This window comes from Anabas testudineus, chromosome 16 (genome assembly GCF_900324465.2).
Source record: "Anabas testudineus chromosome 16, fAnaTes1.2, whole genome shotgun sequence".
Lineage (NCBI taxonomy): Eukaryota > Metazoa > Chordata > Actinopteri > Anabantiformes > Anabantidae > Anabas > Anabas testudineus.
The window spans coordinates 16,619,793-16,644,664 of record NC_046625.1 but is presented as its reverse complement, the minus strand read 5'-3'; the positions used below and the strand labels follow the sequence as shown (position 1 = coordinate 16,644,664).

The 24,872-nt window shown below is 39.8% G+C and overlaps 2 protein-coding genes across 4 annotated transcripts in view; both read right to left on the bottom strand.

Annotated features, from left to right (window-relative positions):
- Positions 1-237: 237 nt before the first annotated feature.
- Positions 238-13,679, bottom strand: ddc (dopa decarboxylase). The gene is made up of 14 exons (XM_026370333.1): positions 13,581-13,679; positions 12,215-12,422; positions 11,895-12,008; positions 11,666-11,785; positions 9,348-9,482; positions 8,497-8,640; positions 7,864-7,930; positions 7,566-7,660; positions 6,274-6,341; positions 5,361-5,437; positions 4,450-4,469; positions 4,239-4,337; positions 2,211-2,312; positions 238-1,702 (listed from the first exon to the last, which is right to left on the bottom strand). Exons 2-14 carry the CDS (start codon positions 12,413-12,415, stop codon positions 1,502-1,504), a joined length of 1,443 nt encoding a protein of 480 aa, XP_026226118.1. The 5' UTR covers positions 12,416-12,422; positions 13,581-13,679; the 3' UTR covers positions 238-1,501.
- Positions 13,680-14,986: 1,307 nt separating this feature from the next.
- Positions 14,987-24,872, bottom strand: part of LOC113169628 (growth factor receptor-bound protein 10-like) — a 52,799-nt gene continuing 42,913 nt past the window's right edge. For 2 of the 3 annotated variants that reach the window (XM_026371195.1, XM_026371196.1), the window contains exons 7-17: positions 23,133-23,248; positions 22,750-22,824; positions 20,842-20,979; positions 20,508-20,618; positions 20,266-20,364; positions 20,067-20,144; positions 19,782-19,898; positions 19,489-19,555; positions 19,296-19,383; positions 19,060-19,153; positions 14,987-18,665 (exon numbers count right to left, since the gene is read on the bottom strand). In XM_026371195.1, coding sequence (XP_026226980.1) covers positions 18,519-18,665; positions 19,060-19,153; positions 19,296-19,383; positions 19,489-19,555; positions 19,782-19,898; positions 20,067-20,144; positions 20,266-20,364; positions 20,508-20,618; positions 20,842-20,979; positions 22,750-22,824; positions 23,133-23,248 — 1,130 coding nt within the window. In that variant the 3' untranslated portion in view covers positions 14,987-18,518. The remainder of the gene's footprint in view (positions 18,666-19,059; positions 19,154-19,295; positions 19,384-19,488; positions 19,556-19,781; positions 19,899-20,066; positions 20,145-20,265; positions 20,365-20,507; positions 20,619-20,841; positions 20,980-22,749; positions 22,825-23,132; positions 23,249-24,872) is intronic. The other variant, XM_026371197.1, reaches the window with a different exon arrangement.

Below are 24,872 nucleotides of genomic sequence, written 5' to 3'. Positions count from 1 at the left end.
AAACAACAACTTCCTAATCACATGTGGTATTTTGACAAAACTGATAAAACAATTGGCACAATCAAATCTTGTGAACTCTGCAACAGGTTTTATTGAAATAATCCCATACCATGCATGTAGCACACAGCCAAGGCAAAGAGAAAACACCTTGATCAGTAACAACACTTGACTTTAACACAATTATTGGAATTAACAACAAAGTGTGGTGGGCACACCACAAATTTATATATATCCTTGCAGACAGATACGAGGTGTTGGTAAGCTGTGAACCATAATGTAATCACAATATGTTACAGATGTGGGTAACGAGATTCTTGGATTTTTACATTTGTTCATCATAAATCTTGAGACTTTTCTTGTGTGAGGGATCCTAGATCCCTGGTACACATTGTGAAACTACTTTATGAGCATGAACTTAGTGTTTAACAGTGTGCAAGCAGAATATTTTTACAAATTCACAATTTGTACAACTTTTTTGATCACAGATTTCTCTCTCAGCACAGCGCTGTGAAGTAGAAGTTAAGTCTTTGTCTTGGGACTGTAAGCACTAATGTGCTCATCGATGAAACAGATATAAAAGTAGTATAATTGATATGAGATAATCTTTTGTCTAATCACAAGCTAAATTAATGAAAACAGGAACAATAGTCTTTCAGACACGCAGGTATTAGCATACTGATAGTTGTCAGCCTGCTCAGTACACACAAACGGGGGTCTGTTCACCACATTACAAACTTCTACTTGAACCTCACAGGAAGGCACTCCATATAATATACAAAATCAGTAATGTCATAAATGAATCTTTCTCAAATCAATTTTATTTTTTTGCTTATGTAATGCTGTATCTCAAATCACAAACTTGCCTCAAGATGCTTTACTATCCGTGCAGCATGCACCAACTTTTACAATTTCCACTCCATTCAATCCTTCATTTAATCTAATGTATCACTGAACATTTACAGTACAGTACATAAAAGCCTTTTTTGCGTGAGCACCCACAGAATGTACAGATACAACCGGAAGTTCAGTCACACATAATATGTGTAATACATTCATTGCAGAGAACATAAACATTTGAATTCAACCAAGACAGTTTTTACACACAAGACAATGACATGGCATAGACACTGAAGACAAGACTGCACAAGGATGAGTCCATGATAGCCACAATAAAGTACAGACAGTGGCATATAAAAGCTAAATTAATAGGGACATAAACTGCAAATAGAAAAAATGGTATGCACCACATCTTTTTTGCACGTTGGAGTTTTTGGGGTGGATGTGTTTTAAGTCATTTTCACTTACAACATCAAATTCCAACATCACAAAATAAGCAAAGTAATCACCACATGACTGGATAACCTGGCTGCAGACAGAAACGCACCATACAGCGACATGAACTGTGAAATCATTGTTCATTCCCTTTAAGACATTATCCATTTGCAACACGAAACTCAGAATTGTCGTCCTAACTTTGGTACTCATGTAGGCATCAGGGTAGTCAATGACTGGGCTCCTGCAGAAGTTCAAAAGTCAACTGTGTGATGTGCCGCCATGCTTGCTGGATGTGACGTGACTCTGTAGTGCGTGCACATATGGCAAAACGCAGGACGAAGCGGCCTGAGAGCTGGCAAGGCACCAGGTGGATCTCTTGGCTCTTGGTGATCTTTTTCAGCAAGTTCTGGTTCAGCTCATTGGAGCCCTGAGAAGAGGAGGCAAGGAGAGTTATTTACAGTAGATGCTTTGTGAGGTCCCTGAGGGCACAGTGCAGTTTTATTCTCAATCTACAGTCTACCTCCACGACATGTAAACAAAAGTTTATTAGATCATAATAATAATGGTTGGTGTTGTCTCTCTTTAATCACAGAGGAACTGGGTTTTAAGTCTCTTTACTCTTTAACTTCTCTTTACTGTTTATCCTCATTATTACTATTAATGTGTTATGGTATATAACTCACCTCTTACCTAAGCACTCATTGTTAGGTAAATATTTATTAGCACTGTTCAGACCTCACAGACTTCAGCTTTACTGTGCTGATAGAAGCAATTTCAAGAAAAGAATGATTTATTTAGGTGGGTTATTTTCTGCTGTGGAATGTGACTTTACGTGACTTTAAGTTGATTAGTTAAAAAAATGGGTTCTGTAGGGTAAGGGAATAGAGGACCACATGTTTTATCAAGATCATTCAATGTATACAGTATGCTGTTACCTTAAGCCTGAAGCAAACAAGTCCCATGATGACTTCAGCACAGATCTCAAACCTCTTGTCCGCTCGCACCAGACTCTCAAACTCTTTAGCCAGGGCCACTTGCTGCATACACAAGACATAAGGTATATTATAACTGGTGCTGTTTGCACTGCAGTATGTTACCCTATGTACTTTACCACTAATATCCATGCTGACAGTGTTCTTTTGCACTGCTCCACTTGTTCTAATTAGTCTGCAGATCTCTGTAGCTTTTTTTTTTTTTTTTTTTTTTTTGATGTCCATTCACAATAGATTTACATAAAAGTCATTGCAATTTTAACAAGACAGGTCAGTGATAAAAAAACACAATTAGGATTAATGCAGTGCAAAAAAAAGCATTGGATGGGAAAACTGTCTATTTGAAATTGTTGCCTGGTCACACAATACGATACGACCACAAAATCAGAATCACATCCACGTGACTGGGGTGAAGACTGTAACTTCAATCATTTTCACTAGATGGCAGTGCTGTATTAGATCAGAGCACTTTTCCCCACGGAGCTTGGACTGTAACTCGCTAGCAAAACCAATTTCCTTTGCTTTTCAGAGTATAACCTCTTTATTTATGAATGTTACAATCTGATCTCAAACTACTGATAATCAAAGATAAGCATGCCCAGCCTGGGAGTCTCGGTTCAAATGAGTTTAAAATCAGGCCTCATTAACCATGACATGTTCTGTGTCAAAATCAGATTTTCGGAAATGGCATTGTGTGACCAAAGCATGCTCCTACTACATGATTAATTCACTTATGATCAAAGAGCCCACTAAGTCATGAGGCTGCATTTTGAAAGTTAAATACCACCAACAATTCCTCTCTAATAAAAGCAAAGACTGGCTTAAATGACCAACAACTGACAATAATCCACCCTCATCCAGACTTGCTTACAAGGCATATTCTAGTATATTCTCACTGACTGTCTTTGTGATAAGGAAAATCTCATAATGTTGCTGTCATTAACATACAACTAATTTTGTCCACATGGGAATAGCTCATTAAGTTTGCAAAGACATAAAGACAAATTAGAAATTTAATTTGTTTGTCTGGGAAAGAGACACATGACAACACATTGTATCAGTAATAGTCTACTAAGGATGGTAAGCATTACTGCATGAATTTTCTGAAAGATACATTTGAAGTAAAGTGGCATGTCATGGGTTTTTGCTGGAGGGATCCGTGCTGCCTCTGCCACTTCATTTTAAATGGAGAGGAAACAGGCAGAGAACAGGCTCATTTGATTGACAGACCAGCCAGAGGAGAGGAAGATGAGGGAGAGAAACAGGCGCACAGGGGTGAAGCACCAAGGAGAAAAGGCACTGGGAAAATGATGGTTTGGAGTAGAAAAAGCAGGAGAAAATGTCGTTAAGAGGCTACAGACCAGACGTACAGTATATGACTGATAGGACATGCTGATGGAGCGAGAGATGATGAGGGAGTGGACTGAAGGGACTTTAGCGGTAAGGAGGATTAGAAGGGGTAAGGTGTGGGAGGGAGGAAGGGGGATGGCATTTACCATAAAGACCAAGCATATGTGATTATCAGAAGTGTTTTCTTTTTTTTTTTTCAGGAGTAGTGATTGGATAGAAGGAATGAACCGGAGCATGAAAGAGAGAGAAGGCAGATGAATGGAAGAAACGAAAAAGTAAAGTGGTGTCCTAATCTTTTAGCCATGTATAATTTAAAAAGCACGAGGAGATCAGGGTTTAGACTAAGTTCATCACAATAGGTTTGCAATAAATATATATTGTTAATAATATAATAAATAATAGTATTTTACTGCTTTTGTGTGACTGAGATATTATGCTGCTAAATTTAACTTTGTAATGCATCGTGTTGGTATGTTTGTATGTACGTATCTATTTATTGATCCAACTCTCTATCCATCTATGTTAGTCTTTGATGATTGTTCAGATATTTGAACTGCTAGGCCAAGTTCAAACCAGATCATACAAGCTGTGTCTGTAACGTATATTCAGTTAGTTGTCTACCTTGCGTATGTGAGCCTGCAGACCTTTGAGCCCATACATACGGAAGACAAACCACAACTTCAGTGAGCGAAACCTTCTTCCAAGTGGAATCTGCCAATGCTGCAGGACCCATGAGGAGGCAAACAGGACAGTGGTTAGAGCTGCCAGGTCAAGATCATCAGTACAGATGTTGATTTGCTGGTTACCTTTATAATAATTAGCTTTCTCTTACCCTATAATCTGTGACCAACCCTGTTGAAGAGAAAAACAAATGGCATTACGTTAGATTTTATTAGTGTCTGAAGTGCAGCTAAAAGCCTTTTTGACTCACTTACAGTGTGAACCATCATTAGATAAAATACCTTATCAGGAAGTATGAAAAAAGAATCCTGATTGAAATGAGCAGAGATTACAACCTGCAGTGGTAACGTTTAACCACCAAAGTGCTGCCATTGAACATTAGTAGAATCTGAAACACATCTATTGCAAAGCTGTTGCATTTTGGATCCAGTGTTCGATCCTCCAGGTGTTTCCGTCATCGCACCCACTCACTGTAACTCACTGATCACACCACTGTCAGCCCACACAGACCACTGGCTACAGATAGCTTATCTCTGCAGAATGAAAGCCAGTGTTAGCTGGTGCTAATAACCACTAATTACATTGAAGAGTCCAGATTGTATGAGAGAAGGCTTTTGTAAGGAGCCTCAGTGAGTTGGTCTGTCTCTGTCTTTGTGACTGCTTCTCTGTCAGACAAATTATAGTGCGGCTCTTAGCCCATCTGCAGGATAGAAGTATGCATATCACCACACACAGCACACATGCTTTAGTCTTCTAAAGACTAGACGATAGAGAATAATAAATGATGTTAGTGGTGTGTATTAATTAAATTAAGTTACAAATACTGTAAATGGGCTTGACTTCATGTAGACTCCTGCAAGATAGGATTATGAAATTGTTCTGCTGACTCACAGAATTTATTTACAATTATAACCCTAACCGTGACACCTATTTTGCAAAAAGCTCTTTGGAGGTGTACAAGGTCACAGCTATTCATTTTCGTTGTGTTATGCAAAACACGTCAGCGTCACCCAACCTGTTCTGTGAATGTTTCTTCAGATAATTTAAGCGTAATCCCCCTACCTGACTCTTGGTTTTCATGTTTCAGGTAGAGTGGTTCCATCTTGAAGGCTCCGATAATGTCTGTTCTCTTCTTCACCCTGTGTTGAAAAATCTTTTCACCATTACTGAACCTTTTAACCCTATCCATTTTTATTATGCTGTGCAATGTGTATATTCACTAGTCTTTGCGTAAAAAGGTTTCTTGCTTTGTCAGATGTGACCAGAGTACATCCATGTAGACTTCACACAATGTTGTGCAACAGGTGATACTGATACTATTATTTGTCTTATTGCCTCAGTGTGTTTTACATTTGACCATATACCATATACCATATTGTTAGACAGTATCGCATGTCAAAAGGTCTTTATGTATGTTAGATACAGTAAATGTATCTTCATGTGAGTTACTGTACAATAGCTTCATTAGTGTATTTGGACAAAGTAGTGTAAAGGCTTTACTGTACATGTTTCAGACAGCTAAACCAGCCAGAGGTGATGGAAAAGGTTTTAAGAAGCTCTCTCTATGACATGTCAGGGTTTGTTTCTATTTTGTACCGTGCATGTCTCGTTTTGTTGTTTTGTCGCTGACAGAAGGGGCAGGTGGAAAGCGCAGCTCTATTTTTACTGTGCACATGACAAGTGTAAGTGTACTGTAGATGGATATCAGTTCTGTTGCTCAATAAGTGCTTGTTGTTACTTTAGTGGCCTGAGAGTCCGATATAAATTGGTGTGTTCTGACAAATTAGAAATACATAAAATACTAAACGCTGACAATAGTATGGATAGCTCTAAAAATGTGTCTATGTGTCATTTCGAGTTTACTGACTTAGCTTTCTCTTTATCCACACCAGTAAGGTACTTAACAGAGTAGGAATAAGTGGTGAAGGACAGTGCAGGAGTTGTAGCAAGTGTGACTTTTATATTTGGGACTTACCACATTGCAGAGCAGTCAAAGTTGACTAAAAGCCATTTGTGTGGGTTAAAGTTGAAAGAGTCCGCGAACTATAGAGATATAACAAAAATGATATCATGATAAAATATGAAGGGCTTTCAGGGAGGTCGGAATAATTTAATAAGGTGATCATAGAGAAATGAAATCTAGTGGCCCTAAAATATTTTGCAGAAGCGCACCATAGAAGTGTAAATCTTTATTTATTATTACTGACGCAGAGACGAGCTTCTCACCAACAGTTATCTACACTAAAGCATGGACAATTCATTTGAAATGCAAAAGAGGCCCATCGAGCCCACAGCTCACAGAGTGCATGAGAAAAGAACCCTTTCATGGCCAGGGTTGATTCAAAGAAAGAAAAACCTGTCCTAATCTGTTCTCATCTTTTTGTTTGATATCGTTTGTAATATCCTTTTTCTCTTCCTCCTAAAATGCAATAAGACAACGTAGGCAGACAATATGATGCAGGCTCTAGGATGACAGTTGCCATGCTGACTGATTCAAAAGAGGGTGGTTGCCGTTCGGCCATCACTCATATCCTAGCAACCACCCCTCCATCAGGGCTGCGCTGCCCAAAAAGACTGGCTTCTGTTTTAATGTGTTTGTCGAACACTTTTATTGACCTTCTAAAGTTTCAAAGTGATGTACTATAATCTCTGTGCTGTATATGAGCTCCATACTATCTAACACTAAGTATTACTGCAAGTGTCTCAAACCAGTTTGCGAATTTTCTCTGTCTCTCTCTTAAATTCCCCAATTTTACAGATGTCTGTAGAAGAAAAGATAAGACAACAGTTGGTCATTTTACAGCCAAGACGGTCTTCTCTGACTGCCAACATTGTTTGAACTTGTGTGTCTAATAAACAGTGATATATAAAGGTCTAACGCTGCCTCAGGAAATTACTCTGCCCTTATCTCTGCGTCTCTGCACAGCTTGGGGAGCAACAGCTGCCTTGGCAGCCTCAAAAAGCAAATTGATGCTCCTACGTCTCATGCCAATTGTTTGGCATATTACTCACTCCTTGACATTAACATTACGCCATTTTCAAACAGAACTAAATCAGCTGGAAATAATCAGCATGTGGTCAGTGTTTACTTTCATAGATGATATGGGAGATATTTCACAAGCAGCTGAACAGAAACAAGTTCTCTTGCCAATCAGCACCAGCTCTGTCTATGTATGTGGAGATGATGAGCACTTCAGGTTAAACCATATTTAACCTATCATACATCCATTAGAGTGTCAAGGTTAAAAAATGTATACTTCTACATACCTCAATGCCGTTTAACAAAGGCCTAAACTCAGGGCAGATGAATGCACTGCCAGCATACGCAGCATCAATGTGCATCCACATGTTTTCATCATTACCTGGAACAGACAAGAAGCAGAGAACTTATTTTAAAACTTTGGTTGTTGTATCTTTTTTTCTCTCTCACCTGGTTAGGTGCGAGTGTGTGTGTGTGTGTGTGTGTGTGTATTGTAAAACTAAAAAAGGCACCAGGACCAAACAATCTTTTTCAATTCCTGACATTAATCAAATCAATCTCATGTTGCCGCAGCGGTTGACTCACATATGGGTCCCAACTCGGTGGTGTGATCAAAAGCGCACGATGGAGTGGTGCCAAGAGTCGCACAGAACTGAAACAAACACACACATTCAATGCCAGAGTGCTTTGTTACCTGCGCCATTCCTGTTACAAAAATGATGGATTGAATCTAAACTATTTTGTCCTGGAAATGAGACACCAATTCACAGTCATTGCAGCTACAATTACATATTGTTTATGTAGAAAAAACAATATCAGTTTTTAATAGACAAATAAATCCAGCTGGTTTAGACAGAAACACTGATTCAGAACGGATGGGCTATTGCAGCCTCTGAATACTGTACGCTGATAGTGATCTGTAGGTCTACATTAGACAGGGATTATTGGGCTTAACCAGATAGACATGCATTATGTTCAACAGAAACAATGTTATCCTTCAACAGAAGCCTCGGGGTGTGCACAGCAGCATCCTCAGTGGGTGGTTGTGCAAGTAGTTGTAAGGTTTGCACGCGTAACAAACACAGTCCAACAGCAGATGTTTGAGTTTCAGTAGAAAAATTAACAGTATTTAATAATTAAAATATTGTTGTGTCTGTCTGTGTGTTGTGTGTTTACTCTGTGGCAGCTGAGTGGATGTTGATTTTTGTCTTTTCTTACATAGAAAGGGATGAATCCAGCTGCTTTGTCCTCCTCCACCATTTGCTTAAGCATATGGCCTCCGACAGCATAGGTTTTGTCTGTAGGAACCTTCCTCATCATCACTCCTCCGATCAGAGCAGCACGTTCCACTGAAGAATGAGCCTTTGGGAGAAGGACAGGCAACATTAGTGAGAAAACCCAGAGCGAGCAAGTCGTTGGACCACAGTGCTGAAGCCTGTTTGGTCGACATAAATACGAGTGCTGTTCTTTGAGGCTTTTGTACCGTTCTCAACCTCAGATCTTATGAAGACGACCCCTCATCATCTACAATACATTACCTGCTTTAGACATGTACAACCATTGACCTGCGTTTTTCACTAGAGAAACGACTGTTTACTCTGCAAAGGTCTGTGTGGCCCTCAGGCGACTCCCTAACACAATCACAAAGTCAGCCTGGTATTAAACCTGATCAGAGCCAGCTACTGCCTGACTGACCCTCTGTCTCATTCAATCACTGAAGAACTGGACTTTCACAGAGGTAACCTTTAATGATCTGAGTTCACGTGGACTGCTACTAAATGAGACCATTTGCAAAGCTTTGCAATCACGCAGCTGTACTGGCTGTTCACTGTGTTTGTTGTCAATTTCACAGCCCTTAATTACATTTATAGTCAATTTTATTGTCCAGTAAACTGAATGGTTGTGAATTTCATATGAACTTTCAAAAGGCACCTTGACGATTGTGCATTGGGATTGATTAATACTTTCTTAAAATGATTCACTATTTTCTGAATATAGATAAACAAAAGGAATCACAGAGTCCTGTCTGTCCCATGAAGCGTGTTCGTGAGTATATTTTTTATAGCTACCTGCTCAGAGGTGTATGCCACCAGTTTGGAGAGAACTTCAGCCTCTGATATCTCAGGGTTAGTGGCCTGCACGCGGCGGATGGCTTTACAACGGGCAGCAAGTAAGGAAATCAGGGTCGCCTCGCTGGCTGTGCCCTGTTGGAAAAATAGAGGAAAATTGAAAAGCAGTGCTCCACTGGGCTGAATGTCACCTGTATTTACAAAAGAAAGAATTAAAGACATGGAGTATATTTGCTTTTGTTCAAACAATCGTCATCTACACATCTAAATGAAAAATTAAGTATAATTCAGCAGCTAGTAGAAGACATTCTTCATGTTCTACTTCTAGTGGATAGTTAAAGCTGAATTGGGAGTTATTTAGTCATATGTTTTAGCAAAGGACATGTCATGCATACTGTCCATGCAATAGCACACAAACAAACAGAGGTAGTCGGTGCTTTGTGCTATATACTGTATGTGCCATTCATTGTGATTTGAAGACAGTGAGAGCTCCACATCCTCATTAGAAAAAAGAAACTCACAGTATTTAAAAACTGTTTCGTGAGGCAGCATCAGGTATCCTGATGCAAAGAGAATATTTTAGTCCACATAATGAAGTGAAGCGTGGCCTCTGAGGTCTGAACAGGCATTAGGACAAGAAAGTCAATGAAATGGCCAAATGATTGAATCAATAAGCGCAACAAAGGCTAATATGGGTCTTGTCATTTTTGTCAAAACCACATCTGAGTTAGAGTATAACAAGCTTCATCTTTGAGTAGACAGGGAGCCACAGAAAGGATCAATCAATCAACCTTCCATCGAATCACTGTGATTATGCTCCAAGTTATTAAAGCAAACAAAAAGCAAAAGCAAACATTAGGTTTCCAAAAGTGTACTTCCTGCTACTGCTCACACGGCACACTGACCACATTATGCCTGTGAACCTGGTACCAGTTTCATTCATCCTCCTACAGTATAATATCAGTAATCATGAAGTATAGCCTGTTATAAATGTAACTGGGCAGGCGTTTATTGCAGTTCTTCCCTTTACCAGCTGAAAACAGAAACTGCATAAATACACTTTGACATAGGAAGTGATGTACTACCGCTAAAGATGGAGTTCACATCAAAAGAGCAACTGCAAGTCAATTAGACTCTTCAGCTTTTGTCATTTGTAATTTATTTTAATCATGGGCGAAATGCCTTGTCCTGCCACCAAATGACTCACACATTGGGTAAAAAGAGACATCTAAGGGTGGTGAAACCATGCCATTCCCCCTTTGTGTTACTATATGGTTTATAATAACAGACTAGCAATGTGCTGTCACAACACACTCATTAGCCCTGCTGCAGTGAGAGCAGCCCCATGCGTTGCCATAGTGAGCTGGTAAACTGCACTTAAAAAGGAGAGTGACAAGTCAGAAACAAAAACATGATGAAGCAGATGAGCACACACACACCACACACACACATAAACACACCCTGACACTCAGGTGGTCACAATATGAGAGGCATGAAATGATCTGTCATCAGAGTGCACTCTCATGCTTTACTGCTCACTATGGCAGAAGCACACACACACACACACACACACACACACACACACACACACGCACACACACAGCATCATCTGCTGCTGTTTCAGTCAATGCAACGCTAAAATAATGTTTAGCCTTTTGCCACACGAAACAATCCCAGCACCATACTCGTCATCTCTGCCTGTGGATGACATTTTAAAAGGCAATTTCCTGCAAATGTTCAGCTGGTGTGAACCAGATAGAGGAAGTGACAAACAATCAATAGTTCATAAATTGCTTGTGGGGACGTATAAACACTTTTGTCTTTCTGAAAGTCAAACAAGACAATTAAATCACACACATTTAAGAAGTAGAACCTCTTCAAAAAGTCATGGCTCCTTTCACACATTGGTAACCAAAATAAATGTAACCAGAAATAGCCTCATAGTGGCAAGAAAAAGTAAGTGAACCCTTTGCTCGTTGAAATGAATAGAATACAAATAAATATTTCAAATAAGACAACATTTCTAAAATAAAAAAAACACAATCTTTAGATTGAAAAAAAGGAATTCAAATAGTTTTTTAATTAAACTATAAAATAAATATATAAATAACATATAATAACTAGTTGTTGCTTTTGGCAGCAATAGTTTCAAGGAAGTACTTTCTGTACCTGTGGACACACACAAAAAGCAGATAGTGGAAATAGTTCACTGGCTTTTCTTGCCACTATCATTTTAAAGACAAGCGGAGAACATTCTGAGAAAATTTTATTTAATGATGTAACACCGACATAAATACAGACAATTTAAAAACTCTTACTTGAATGACGCCCCCGCCGTGACCGTCAGTCCCGGCTATGAAACACTCAGGCAGTTGGAGCATCTTTCCGAGCCAATCCAGCATCACGGTCTCCAGCTCTGTGCATGCTGGGCTTGCAGCCTAAAACACACCCAAAATACAAATAAAAATGAGTGTAAGTGTGAACGAAATGTACAGACAGCTTTGCAATAAAAAGTCAGACGCAGAGACACAACCAAGTGTTTGTTACCCAGGAGAAGCCAATACAGCCGATCGCTCCGCACAACATGTCAGCCAGCATGGCAGGGTAAGAGGAAGCAGCTGGAAAGTAAGCAAAGAAGTACGGACTGTGCCAGTGGGTAATCTAGAAACAGAGAAGATATGTAAATCTAAATGTTCTAATAGCCACAGACACAAGGGGATTAAATAAAAAGGGCAGCATCATGATAATCCACTTTTATTTCATTTAAACTGCACCGAGATGGGTTAAACATTTAAGCTTGTTCAAATTAACAACGTCAGAAAAGAGGTTGTGAGAGAATATGTCGAGCTGCAGCACTATGTGCTCACCCCGGGCATTATGACCCTCTCCACATCTTTCATGACGTCTTCATAACTCTCAGGCTCCAGCGGGGCCTCACTGGGGATCAAAGAACGAAGGTACCCTGGTTCCAAATCTGGGTAGACCGGGCGCTGTTCTATGTTCTCCAGGTAATCGGCCACATAGTCCACCATCTCCCTTCCCCTGCGTCGGAACTCTGCTGCATCCATGCTGCCACTGGAACACAGCACAGGAGCACTTGTTTCAACCAGCTGGGTGTAAGTGTGTGATGGTTAGAATAAAGTTTCACTACAGAGTCAACAACAACTGAAAACTTTATTTAAATTTGCACAAAAAGATCTTCACTTTTGAAACAGAGTTGAACACCTTGGCTGCACATGTATTATTGTGGTGCCCACTGCACCACGGGTGGAGGTGTCAAACTGTTAATCGTATTAGTCACATTGTGTTCACGCTCCAAGTTGTGACAGCATCTATGCAATGACCCTAGTAGGTTAAACTGTGTGTGAGTGGTTTTCAGTTTAGTATATAGTGAGTTTGGTTTCACGCGTGTCTATGAGAGGATTCATTTGAATGATGTCTCTAACAACCCCTCATAACATGCAGTTGGTTTACTGTAATCCCCACTAGCAAGGCTTGCAAAGTGGGGCAAATTAAGCAATATGAACAGCTAAGCCGTTGTACCTGTGTGCCTTTTATGAGATAATGAGTAATCTAATTGTCACTTCCACACCAGTACCAGTACATGGTCCAATAGAGAAACGCAGCGTAGGTCAAGCTTTTATGACTTCACTCAAAATGTACATGTACGAACCACTGACTGTTATATCAACACATTGAATCGGTCCGATCAAAGGTGAGTTTTCTTCCACTTTATGGACTGACATGCAAAGAAAATCTTGCTAGCAAGTCATTTTATATTTGCAGACCGTTGTTCTGAACTCTGGGCATTTTTACAAACCTTCTTTATTACGGAGATTTCTTTGATCACAGTGGTGGATAACTGGATCAGTAAAGACATGACTCAGTGACATTAATGGATCTATTTATCAACTTCAAACAATACTTAATACATCATACTTCATAGAGCAGACATGCTGCAGCACAATAAAATAGTTCGACTGTAGCAAAAGCCTTGAAATAAGTTCTCATCCACTTTCCTCTCACACTGCCTGATCAAATTGTGCAACATGTGGACATTGCTCCTTGTTCTTCACTCATGCCGTATCATTCAACAAGTGTTTGACAGTGCATATCGCTTTCCCTTGTACAGATGCATGCAGAGCCCTTATCCTTATCCTTATCTCAAATAGGATTAGGCATGTTGGATATATATGCGCGCGTGTGTGTGTGTGTGTGTGTCCATATACTCACATTTTCAGGTGGATCCTCTCTTCTTCTTTAGCGTCCACAGAAAGGACAGAGAAACGGACAAATGCGCATGTGGTGAGTGTTTGTTTGTGTGTGTGTGTGTGTGTGTGTGTGTGTGTGTGTATGCGTAAGCAGAACAAGAGACATTTGCTCCTTTTATCTCGTAACTAACCACCCCCACCCCATCAAGCCCTACTAGACCAGCCAATAGGAACAGGGCTCCCAGGCAATGCAGGAGACTGATTCATAAGATTTCAAAAAGGTGATAGCATGAGTGCACGTTGCATATGCTGCGTTTTCCTGTGGCCCTTAAGTCAAATTCACACATAAAAAGCCACCATGACAGATGAACATAATATTACACAGTATTACAGTATTTTTCTATGAAGTCTGGAAGGAGGGCGCTGTTTAAAATATCTATAGCGAAGCCAGGTTGCTTTCATCTAATTTGAGGTCAATCCCGTTTTTTTAAATCGATTTTTTTTGTTTACAGATACACTGGGCACAGTTATTACCCTATGTACATTTTAAGATGACAAGAAATTGCATAATAGACTAAAAAGCTTGACAAATCTTAATCTTTAATCTCTGTTTGCCTTGCAACTTTACTACTTTGACTGTGAACTCAAAGTGCACGACACAGATGATGTCATATTCCAGTAAGACCAATGCGCTTCTCTTACTTTACACATTAACCTGATTAAATGTTAAATCCCCATTACTATATCACAAATTGCATGTTGTGCAGGATTTATTTGCTTTATATTCATTGTTAATAGATAGTTTCTCAAATTCTAGAGACCGGTGTTACTTCATTTTTGTCAGTGGTTGCAGTTGTGGCATCCTGCCATCTGGTGGACAAACATAGGGTTACTCATTGAGAAGAACTTCAACAGAACTTCATCTACAGTTCATCTTAATGTTTGTGTTTAGCCCAGGAAGTGGTTTCTATAGCACTTGTACTTTAACAAAGACAAACCCAGTGTTTTTATATCAATGTATTAATGTTTTATTCTAATTACAATAAACAGAATATATCAGTCCCTTATTTGTACAAAAATACCTGAAAAGGTTACAATTAAGATTTATAAGCCATTCAACTATTTACAGATTGAAGCAAAGCACATTATGAATACAGGAGCTCTCTCTTACAAAAAAGAGATAAGTTACTGTTTTCGTTTTGCATTCCCTGAAATACATAAAGGTTTATATTTTTATATATAGATTTTTACTTTACTCCTTTGTACAGCCACGGTATCTTGCATTGTGACAATGTTATGAAAATGCACAAGAGCCAAGATGATAATCCATCAATCACCTTCCGCCAGAATCTTTTGAAGTCGTTTTCTTTTGCAGGATTGTGTTCATCGGGTAGTTGGTGCGAGTACCAATGAGTTTTCCCTCTGAAGGGAAACTCAGTGGCACCACACCTGGTTACAGGTTACCTGGATACCAAAAACTGATGTGCCATGTTATTTACACATTTGTGTGTTCTTGATCATCTCCTTAAGACACAGCATAATATGATGTCATCAAAAATGATTATTTCTTCTAATTGACCACATATCAGGACAACTGAAGGTGTTTTGTGTTTCGCTGAAGCTGTTGTTGCGCGATTGAATGACTGAAATTGAATAGGTAACGTTGTTGGTGATGGGGCTTTATTTTATGCAGCTATTTGATGCTTTCTTACAAACAACTTAAACAATAATAAAAACAACTAAGTTAAACTAAAAGTACTCTTAAATAGTACTCTGTGTACTCAATTTTGCCGCAAGGATATTTTTCAAGTAATTACAACAAGCAGATGGGTGGTGCAAATAATGAAGAAAAACTAACAACTTCCAGCTTTATAAAACTAAAATATTCAGGAATCCATCATTATATTGAACACAGAGTCCTAACGTTTCGATGGACTAGTAGTTTTTAACATGCCCCAAGTCAACCCTGAGCAACCCAGTTACATTCATTTGTGTAGTAAGTGTAAAAATGTGGACACTGAATTAGCTTCCTGACAAGTAAGACTGTGACAGTTTTCATCCAAATACTAATGGCACCTTACAAAGCTACCTGACATGTACCACACAAGTTAACATCTGCTACCATTCACATCTGGAAGAAAGAAAAATGTAGCTAATATTGGAAGTTTGAGGATAAGTGCAGAGGAGTCGATTTGTACTTACAAGCAGTTCACATCAAAAAGTCCATGATGCCCTAAATACCTTAAGATGCCCTAAGATGAGTTCAGCAACTACTAGGAGATAGATTCATGTCCAAATATCTGCAAATCAGTAAGTCAAAATACATATTCATGCAAATGATGATGAATTTCCTAATTCTGCTGAAAGGACGTCGATGCTGTAACCCGACTAAACTTTTAGGTCTTGTGTGAGCTGAATAATATGTACTAGGATTTTTCTGTATATGAACACAGTAGAAATCAGGACAATGCCTCACTGGATCTGAATGTGTGTGGGGGTGGTGATTTGTTTCATTCAATGATTTCTTCTTTAAAGAAAGTGTGTATCTGGGAGAAAGAAGTAAAATAATAAAATATTAAATCAAATTAAAAAAAAATCTGAAGTGGCTAATGCTTTGGGAAATTGTTTGATGTCATGTATTGGAATGACGATGTTGTTGTTTAACACTATGGATGCCAGTGTGCTTTGAAACATCACTTCATAAGTGCTGACAATTCTTTTTTTGAATAATCAAAACTTGAAAAAAAAAAAAAAAATTCAATGGTCAATCATTTATGCTGTAATGACAAAATAAAACAGTATAGAACAGCGCTGAGAAAGATGAAATCTAAAATTTTCAAGTAATCAGTCACATCCAGATAAATAAATACATTTTTCTGCAACAATACTTAAAAAAAGGATTGAGTCATTGCATCTTAGATATATAATGGTGACCATGCACATAGTGTCAACACATTGTGGCTATTCTGCATCTCAGACGTTGACTGCACCTTCAAACAGCCTGTAGTTCAAAAGAAACCTTGGTGGAGAGTGAGTACAAACACATTGTATAAGTGGATTATGAATGATCTGCTGGGTGGTGGCCTGAAGAGAAATAACCTGCAAAAATTTAACTGTGAGTGTTTCGAAATTTCAGTTGTTGAAATGGAAAACAGGACAGGAAGATAATTCTGAACCTATGTCACCAGGAGTCACTTGTGTGAACTGCAAACGCATCTTAAATATCAACAGAAATACAACCTCGACTGTCCAGCATTAACCTATGTCCTGACAGAATTTGAAATAGTTTTCATGTGTTATCTATTTAGTGGCATTTTGAATAATCAAAGTATCGTTCTCAATAAAAAAAAAGATGCAAGTTATCTAGGACTGCAGAAAAAAACCCTCCGCTCTTGTTATTGTGGCTTGACAACACATCACGCACTAGGGATTAGGAAGTGACGTTAGCATTTTTAAAATTGGCCCTATAGGATTTGTTTGTGTGTATCCATTTCCAGTTAATGTTGCTGCTACACTGCAAAGTATTTTTACTTGTCACCCTCTTATCTGATGTGACACAAACTGCCAGAAGCAGAGCGTACTTATCTATATTCCTATACTGCAAGTCGGACGACGCCTCGCTGACTTCCAATAGGTAAGAGGTAACTGTGGGAATACAGTGAGTGCAAGAAAGAGGCAACAATACCACAACCTCTACATCTCACATTAATTTACTTTTGTTTGGCAAAGAGTAATACAGATTGTGTTTCATTAGATTTACTGATTATTATGTTAGTAATAATCAGTTATATGGGTTAAAGTCCTGAAGAAAAATTTAGTGGTTTTTCTCTCCCTGCGCTGTGGTGAGGAAAGTCAGACAAAAAAAAAAAACCAAACACAATAAAAATGTAAACTAAATTCCCCCAAATAGTAGCCTGGATTTCATTTCAACATTGAAGTCACAACTGTATTCATTACTCTTCATTTTACCCCAAATGACACCACGGTTTGATTCTCGCTTACTTGTCTTTGGGAAAAGGTGCACGGGTGTGGGCATGCAATAAAAAAAAAAAAAAAACGCACAGAATGAGCTGATAATGTCTTACTGTAGCTTATTGAACGTGAATAATGAATGAATAATTGTAAAGTGGATGTAAAAAAATATTAAAGAACTGAAAAGTATGTATTCAATAAGAAAGAACACACTGTGTGGTCAGAGATGAGGGTACACAATGCAGGTTTTAAACTGTCCACTATTAAAAAAATACTTTGTTTCAATATTTCCACACTTTTTCCTCAGCCTTTCCTTCAGGTTGCCTCCAGATCTGATCCACTGTTAAATTTGGACATGCTTTTGCATGCCTATGACACTAGAGGGCGGTGGCACCATCTCACAGCAAAGTAATGGAACACCAGAGAGGTCGAAGGCCACTCTCATTTCACTGAGCACAAAACTAAGAAACAATCAACTTTCCAATAACAGTATATTCTTTGATGAAAAGTTTGAATGAGACCATTTGTTCTCAAAGAGCAGGGTGGTCCACACAAAACCTTGAAATGTCCTGTTGATTGTCCAGTTGAGGGGAAATGCAGTCTCCATGTGAGCTGTGTGATCAGACTTTAAGGGTCTCTGGGTCCAAGCTTATCGATGACTATGGGTAGCAAGATCGTGGAAGATTTTGCAACAGCATTGACACAAACGGCAGTGTTCATTTATCTTCTCTCTCCTTGAGGGAGGAACCACGTGCGAAAGTTGTGTATCCGACTCCTCAAACATCCATGCAAACTAAAAGAAATTCAACAAGTCAGCAGTCTCCGGCAGACTCACAATATAAAACGACAACAATCAAACATGAGTTAATTCACCAGCTTCTTATAGAGATAAAACCAAAAGAACCAGCCAACAGAGTCTTGCTGTTTTCTTTGCTTTAGGCAGAGTCAAGTCAAGTGAGAGGAGTCATGGGGTCATGATCCGAAGATGTCATAAGGCCACAACGGTGCATGGGTGTTTGAGTTTACAAGGCAGCACTCCTCTGTTGAGCTGGTAGAACTCCACCAGCTGAATCAGGTCGGTGAATTTGGTGGCGCCCTCGTCAAGGCTGAAGAAGATCTGGCCGTCCTCTTCACACTGGCAGGATCAAGGTGGCCAACAACAGTGAGCAGGGACACCACATGGCAAGAGAAAACAAAGGGAAGGGTGAAAAAGGGGGAACTTAAGCCTCAGATATTTAGACCTTATAGAAAAAAATCATTTACATTGATTACACCACATCACACTAGACTCTTCTTTTAAAATGATGCTGTAAAGAGTTCCATGTTCCAAGCTTTTTATTCAATCAAAACCAAATTTAGAGTATCCCTTTAATGCTCTGCCCTTAATTTTAAGTAAGCAATAAGGTAAAGGTAATGGGCCAACACATGCAACAATGCTATCTGTATGTGCACTCAGCAGTCATTATCATGAATCATTTTGATCTGCACGTCAGAATAATAAAAAGCACGAAACATCAGGAAATGCATACCGGTAGTATCTGGAAATGTTTGATTTTCTGGTGATGGCACAACGTGAGCACAAATGCCTTGGGGTTACTCTGACTGACCCTCAGTAAAAACAACCTGTGCACGAAGAGAAAAGAGGAGACTGTGAGAAGGACATTCAAATGATTTACCTTTCATTAATGCAGTAAGAAGAAAAAAAAAGGTTGTGTTTGTGTGGATAGGTAAAGTGCCTGCACAAAAAATGCTTCAGCTCACTTACCCATCTACTTGTCCCTGCTGGTGGATAATACGGTGGGACTCTTCTCTGGTTATCCTGCCGTGGAACCACAGCTGGGCTATGTGGATGACTGTGGAGAAGAGAAATTAATTCTAAAACACTCTTTAAAATGTGTCACATTATACAATCTGAAAAATAGGAAAAGAAGGTAGTGATCTTAAATCTTTGCAATTACCCGAGCTTAGCGAGGAGTGGTGAAGTGGACTGTGGGAGCCTAATATGTTCATTCGTTGACTCCTCTTCTGAGAGAGATGCCACACAGAGACAATACAACAGGGATTAGTTCATGAGCTCTTCTACTGTATTTATGTTTTTTGGTGGGTGAAGCAAAAAGAAACAAGTGTTGATTGGATTAGATGTAATGATTACTGTGGAATAATGTTAAAAAGGGAAACCAATTTATTTAGTATGAGTATTTGAGAAAAATAAATGGAGACATGTGTGGAGACACAATTAAATGCGTCTCACCCTCCACGCATGTCCCTCCTCCATGGCAGCGCTCTGAGCTTCCACGGGGTTGTCGATCACCCTGCCTATCCTCCCTGAGAAATCCATTGCCACGAGGGAATTCTCCGAAACACTCCGCTAGGGGGAGACAGAGGCACATGAAAGTGTGGATACAGATGCCAAGACAGAGAGAGTGCAGTAAAAAGTGAGGTGGCACAAGTAAACATTTCGATGAATGTATTTCTTCTCGACTGCTCGGATTAAGGTGCTTAAACTGAATTTAACAAGAAGAAGCGGCAAACTTACCACAGGTGCTGAGAAGTGTGAGAGTAGGGTTTTTCTTTGCTGAGGAATCTTATAATTCTGGTACAATACAATCCCATACTGTAAAGAAGAGACAACAGAATGGTAAACAAAACAATAAATATATTATAAACTTAGTTTTGCTGCTAAGAAATGTACCTCCCCCATCTCACCATAGTATTTGAGACCAACGCGTTGTTACCTTAAAGAGTCGAAAAGCAGTCATCCAGCAGGTCCTGCCCTGTTCATCCTCAGCACACAGCATCCTCAGCTCCTTCAACTCCCCTCGACCTTTATTGGGCTGCACATCAACATGTTTTAGAATCATCATCATTACCTCAATTACTACTGATGGGATTAATTGAGTAGATTTCATATCCAGAGACCTTTTAAAATAGAAAACATAGATGAAAAACACCTTCACCTTTTTCATTTTAGACTCACCTTGATACAGAACCCGTAGTCTGTGGGTGCACCGTGTTGCTTTTTGCCTGTGATGACTGTGAAGATGTTGCTGTCTTCTAGGTCTGCTAGTAACTGTAGGTGTCTGGGCTCCTGTAGACAGAAGGAAATTAATAAGTCAGAACATCAAAGAGAGACACAGCCCAAAAGGTACACGGAGCGACAGAGAGACCACCATCAATAACAAGCTGATAAGCACTTTCTTTCAAGGCAGTTTGGTTGAAACCGGCGTGTTTAGTATGTTATTATTATAATGTTTTGTCTAGTATGCATGTGAATTCTTCAGTGATAAACCAAGATGTGAAGTTGCTCTTACCTTTGAGGTTCCTTTCGTAGAACAGTAGAGTCCTGAGCGCCGCAGAAACATATAAACTTTCTTCCATGACTTCCTCCCCACCTCCTTCACATACAGATAACCCTGGATCTCTGGACAGCTACTGGTGGCTAGGAAGTTCTAAAAGTAGAAGCATGGAAGACATGAAGCAGTGGCAGCACACAACATTGTTGTTTTATTCGCTCTGTACTGTTCTCCACCACTGACTCCCTGACTGTGGAGTGCAACACTCAAGCCTATATACGCTCACTGCCACGGCCACTGCAGATACTGAAAGCAGCAGGAGACACCATCTGTAGAGGAATCACAGGCGGGAGGCGACTACTTTTTTTTTAATCATACAGCAGAGTGTCATCTGGGCTCTTGCATCGGTGCAAGACTGACAGCTGATGGCTGAGATGGGCTGCAGCTTGAATTCCTACACACCACAGTAGCAACCGTGATAAAGCCAGACACTGGACGGTGCTGAACGCGCAGTCATCTGAACAAACTCTGTGGCCATCGCTGACTATGACCTCAGTGCACAAAACACCTAATTTAATCAACGCCTTCCCAACAGTGTCAACAAAGACTGACCATTAAAGGCATCAGAAAAGAAGACCTCACAGCAGAATAGTTGTTTTGGAAAGCACAGGGATATACAGGTGCCTAATAAAGTGAACACGTGGTGTGTGTAGCACAGTGTGCACAAATCTGGGTCTGCCTTTAACTTCTGAAGACATATTTCTACAGACCATGTTGGAAGACAAAAAGTTACATGTTATGCAACAAGCCTGTCAACAAACATGTGGATATAGTGGATATATTCCTACTGGAATCCTTTAAAGCCTGAAGTGTCCTGTGGGTATCTGAAGTACTTTTTAACCGTACAGTTTTCACATTTCACAAAAATATCACACACCATGAAGTGGCAGGTTAAGTTAATGGAGCTGAATTGGATTCTGTGGCTTGCGGCTAGAAGGTAAACTGTTCCAGAGCACCCTTCAATATTTAAAGCATATGTTTCGCAGTGTTTTGGAAACATCCTACAATGGGCCCCGTGCATGAGAAATTTCCAACATTTGCACAGTGCACGCACACAAACTTTCTTTTTGAGGCCTACACCTTGCACCTTTGCATTGAATTCTGCACCCTCAACACCTGGTTGAGCTCACTCGGTTTGGGCAGCACTCTAATTGAGTGCAAAGATCTTGTGTTTAGAATAAGTCAAACACTGGGGATTCCTGACACAGTTCTGGCTCACCCATCTCCATTCATTTACAGACTCCTCTATGCAGAGCTTAATGGAGCACAACGCCTATGTGATCAGAAGGAGAGTTAAAAGCTTTCTGTGAGTGGCAAGGATAAAGGGGTGGATTCCACTTGTGGTTTTGTCTTCGACAGCTCCATTACAGGACACACCAGAGAGCCAGGCTGCATGTAAAACCTCCATCCATTAAGACCAAAGCTCCTCAAAGTCACCTTTTTTTTCTGCTCCCCTCCCAGATATTTTCTTCATATGTTTTTAGAAGTCACTGTAAGTGTGGGTGAGTGGTCTGCGTGACAGACTAGCAACATGACACGCGCGTGTGAATTTGTACTGTGCAAACATTCGGTATGCAGGTGAAGAAGAGTACTCTATGTTCTATTTCTGACTGCCTAATTCCATCTATCACAGGTGTCGGGCCTGTGGTGTGTGTGTCGAGACGGTCATGTGTCAACAGGGGATCAACAGTAGTTATTACTGCAGGCTCTGATGACACACACTGTCTAAGGGTCAGAGGTTAGGTATGTCAGTTGATTGTACAGTATGCAGCAGGTGCTGACTCCGAGGTAAGCTAATCTGTGTGCGTGACAGCATGAGGAGAGAAAATCATTCAGAGAAACCGTGCATCTGCGGGCACTGTGTACCTTAAGAAGCTGAGACGGTGGAATCGCCCGATTGGTTTCCTGGCACCATGCAACCATATGCTCCGGGAAAAACGTCTGGTGGAAGAAGAGGGTGGTGAAGAAAGGCAGAGGGAGGGAGGGAGAGACAGACAGACAGACAGACAAAGACAGGAGAACATCAGCCGCTGTGGCAATAATTATAGGTTAGGAATGTTAACCACGTCTGATTATTCTAGTCGGCTGTCATAATATTCACACAGACCAGAGAATGAAGAGGGATACTTTGTCAAGAAACGTGCCTTTCATTTAATCTCACATCTCACAGGTGTATTTGTAAACTGAGGGCATCAGAAGTGACACAGCATGTTCAGAAATGTCACAAAAAAAAAAAAAAAAGCAATTACCAAAGGGCTTCTGAAGAATTCATATTTGGCATAGTTCTTCCTGAAGAGGAATCTACTGTCGCTGTTCATAGAAGCCTGGACCTGAACCACCAGCTCATGGTCTTCTAGACAGCGCTCTGAGGGGAGACAGACAGGGATTATTTGTTATTATTTGTTATTGTATATAAACTCCATTATTTTCTTTCAATTGCAGCTCACACTTGGTACTGCTAAGTACATATCCTCTTTCAGTAACGTTCTGATCACATTTACAGGATCATTCACCTCAAATGATGATTTGACCTGTTGGGTGGTTGAGAATTATCTGTAAAATAGTTTTTAATCCTCTGCGATCACTTAATGAGCTACGACTGGTGATCAAACCAGCCTCTTTCAGTGTGTCCTTGTATGAAGGTGGTCAGAGGTCCCAGTGATTTATATTCTGAGAGTGTGATGCTGTAACTGCAGCCTTACAAGTGCTCTCTTTATTGCCTTCAATAAAAAAAGTCATACTCCCTTCCCCCAGTAGGTTTAATTAAAATTTTGCAACTAAACTAACTTTTGCAGTATTAGTACATGGTCTGATATCTGTTTTTGATGTGAAATGGAGAACTTCAGAGAAGTCTCGCTGTACAACTCTCTCCTCCATCGTTATCTCATGTCATGTTCTCCCTCTCTATCCCCTTCGTCGCTCTCTTCAACTGTCACAGATCTTCTTTTCCTTTCCGTTTCATCCTGTCGCCTGTCTGGTGAGTCACTCGTGTTCGTGACAGTGAGTCATCCTGGCAACACTACCTCACTGTCCCCAGCGCTGTTAACCTTTTTCGGGGCTGACGAGTAGAGGTCAGTGTTACTTATTTCAAAAGGACCATTTTATCCTATTCAGCGCTGAACCAAGAGTATGCAGCGACGTCCGGGAAAAAGGCCCCTCTACTCAAACACGCTATTGTTCGTGTGTCTCTGAAACTTCTATTCTCGTCTACCACCCAACCACGTGCGCACATTAAGCATCGCAGCACATATGTGTACAGAGCAGAATCTAACGTATCAATAATTTTACACTGGACATTTACAAGATAGAAAATATCAGCAGACAAATTGAGATTTACAGTTTATGACTGAAACAACTAAGCAACTAACTATAGCAAAGGTGTAGCAAACAGATTAGACAACTAACAGATCCAAACAAGCCAAATCTTTACAGTTACATATTTCACCCCTACACAGTCTATATATGCTCAGATTCAATCCAATATCTCTCCCAATATTTTACATTATTTGCATATAGATGTGCAGATATAAGATATATTCACACATGAACCACACTCAGTGGCAAAAGCATAGCCCTTGACTTTTAACAATCAGCACGCTGCTGCTTCATCACATTTCATTTACTGGAACTCCTAAACATAAAATATGATAAGTAGTCATTCCAGACCTGAAAAGAATACGGTTGCAGTACAGGTGCGCCAGAACAGCAGAAGGGCTATAATAAAATAGACTGAGTTCAAGCCAAAAATTATGTCATTCACAATAAGCCAACCTAACTGTATTTGGCAGCGTTGTGTTGGCAGCACAGGTGAGAAATATAATCAGATCATGATGGATGGTGAAATTTTAGGTTAGAGCTTAGAGACCTGTACTTTGAATAATGCAATATATTTTCCAAAGGTTTCCATATATGACAGCATAACAGCCCGTGTGAAGACACAGCAACAGATTTATTACTAACAAATTTATTGACAAGTTGTCAATAAACAA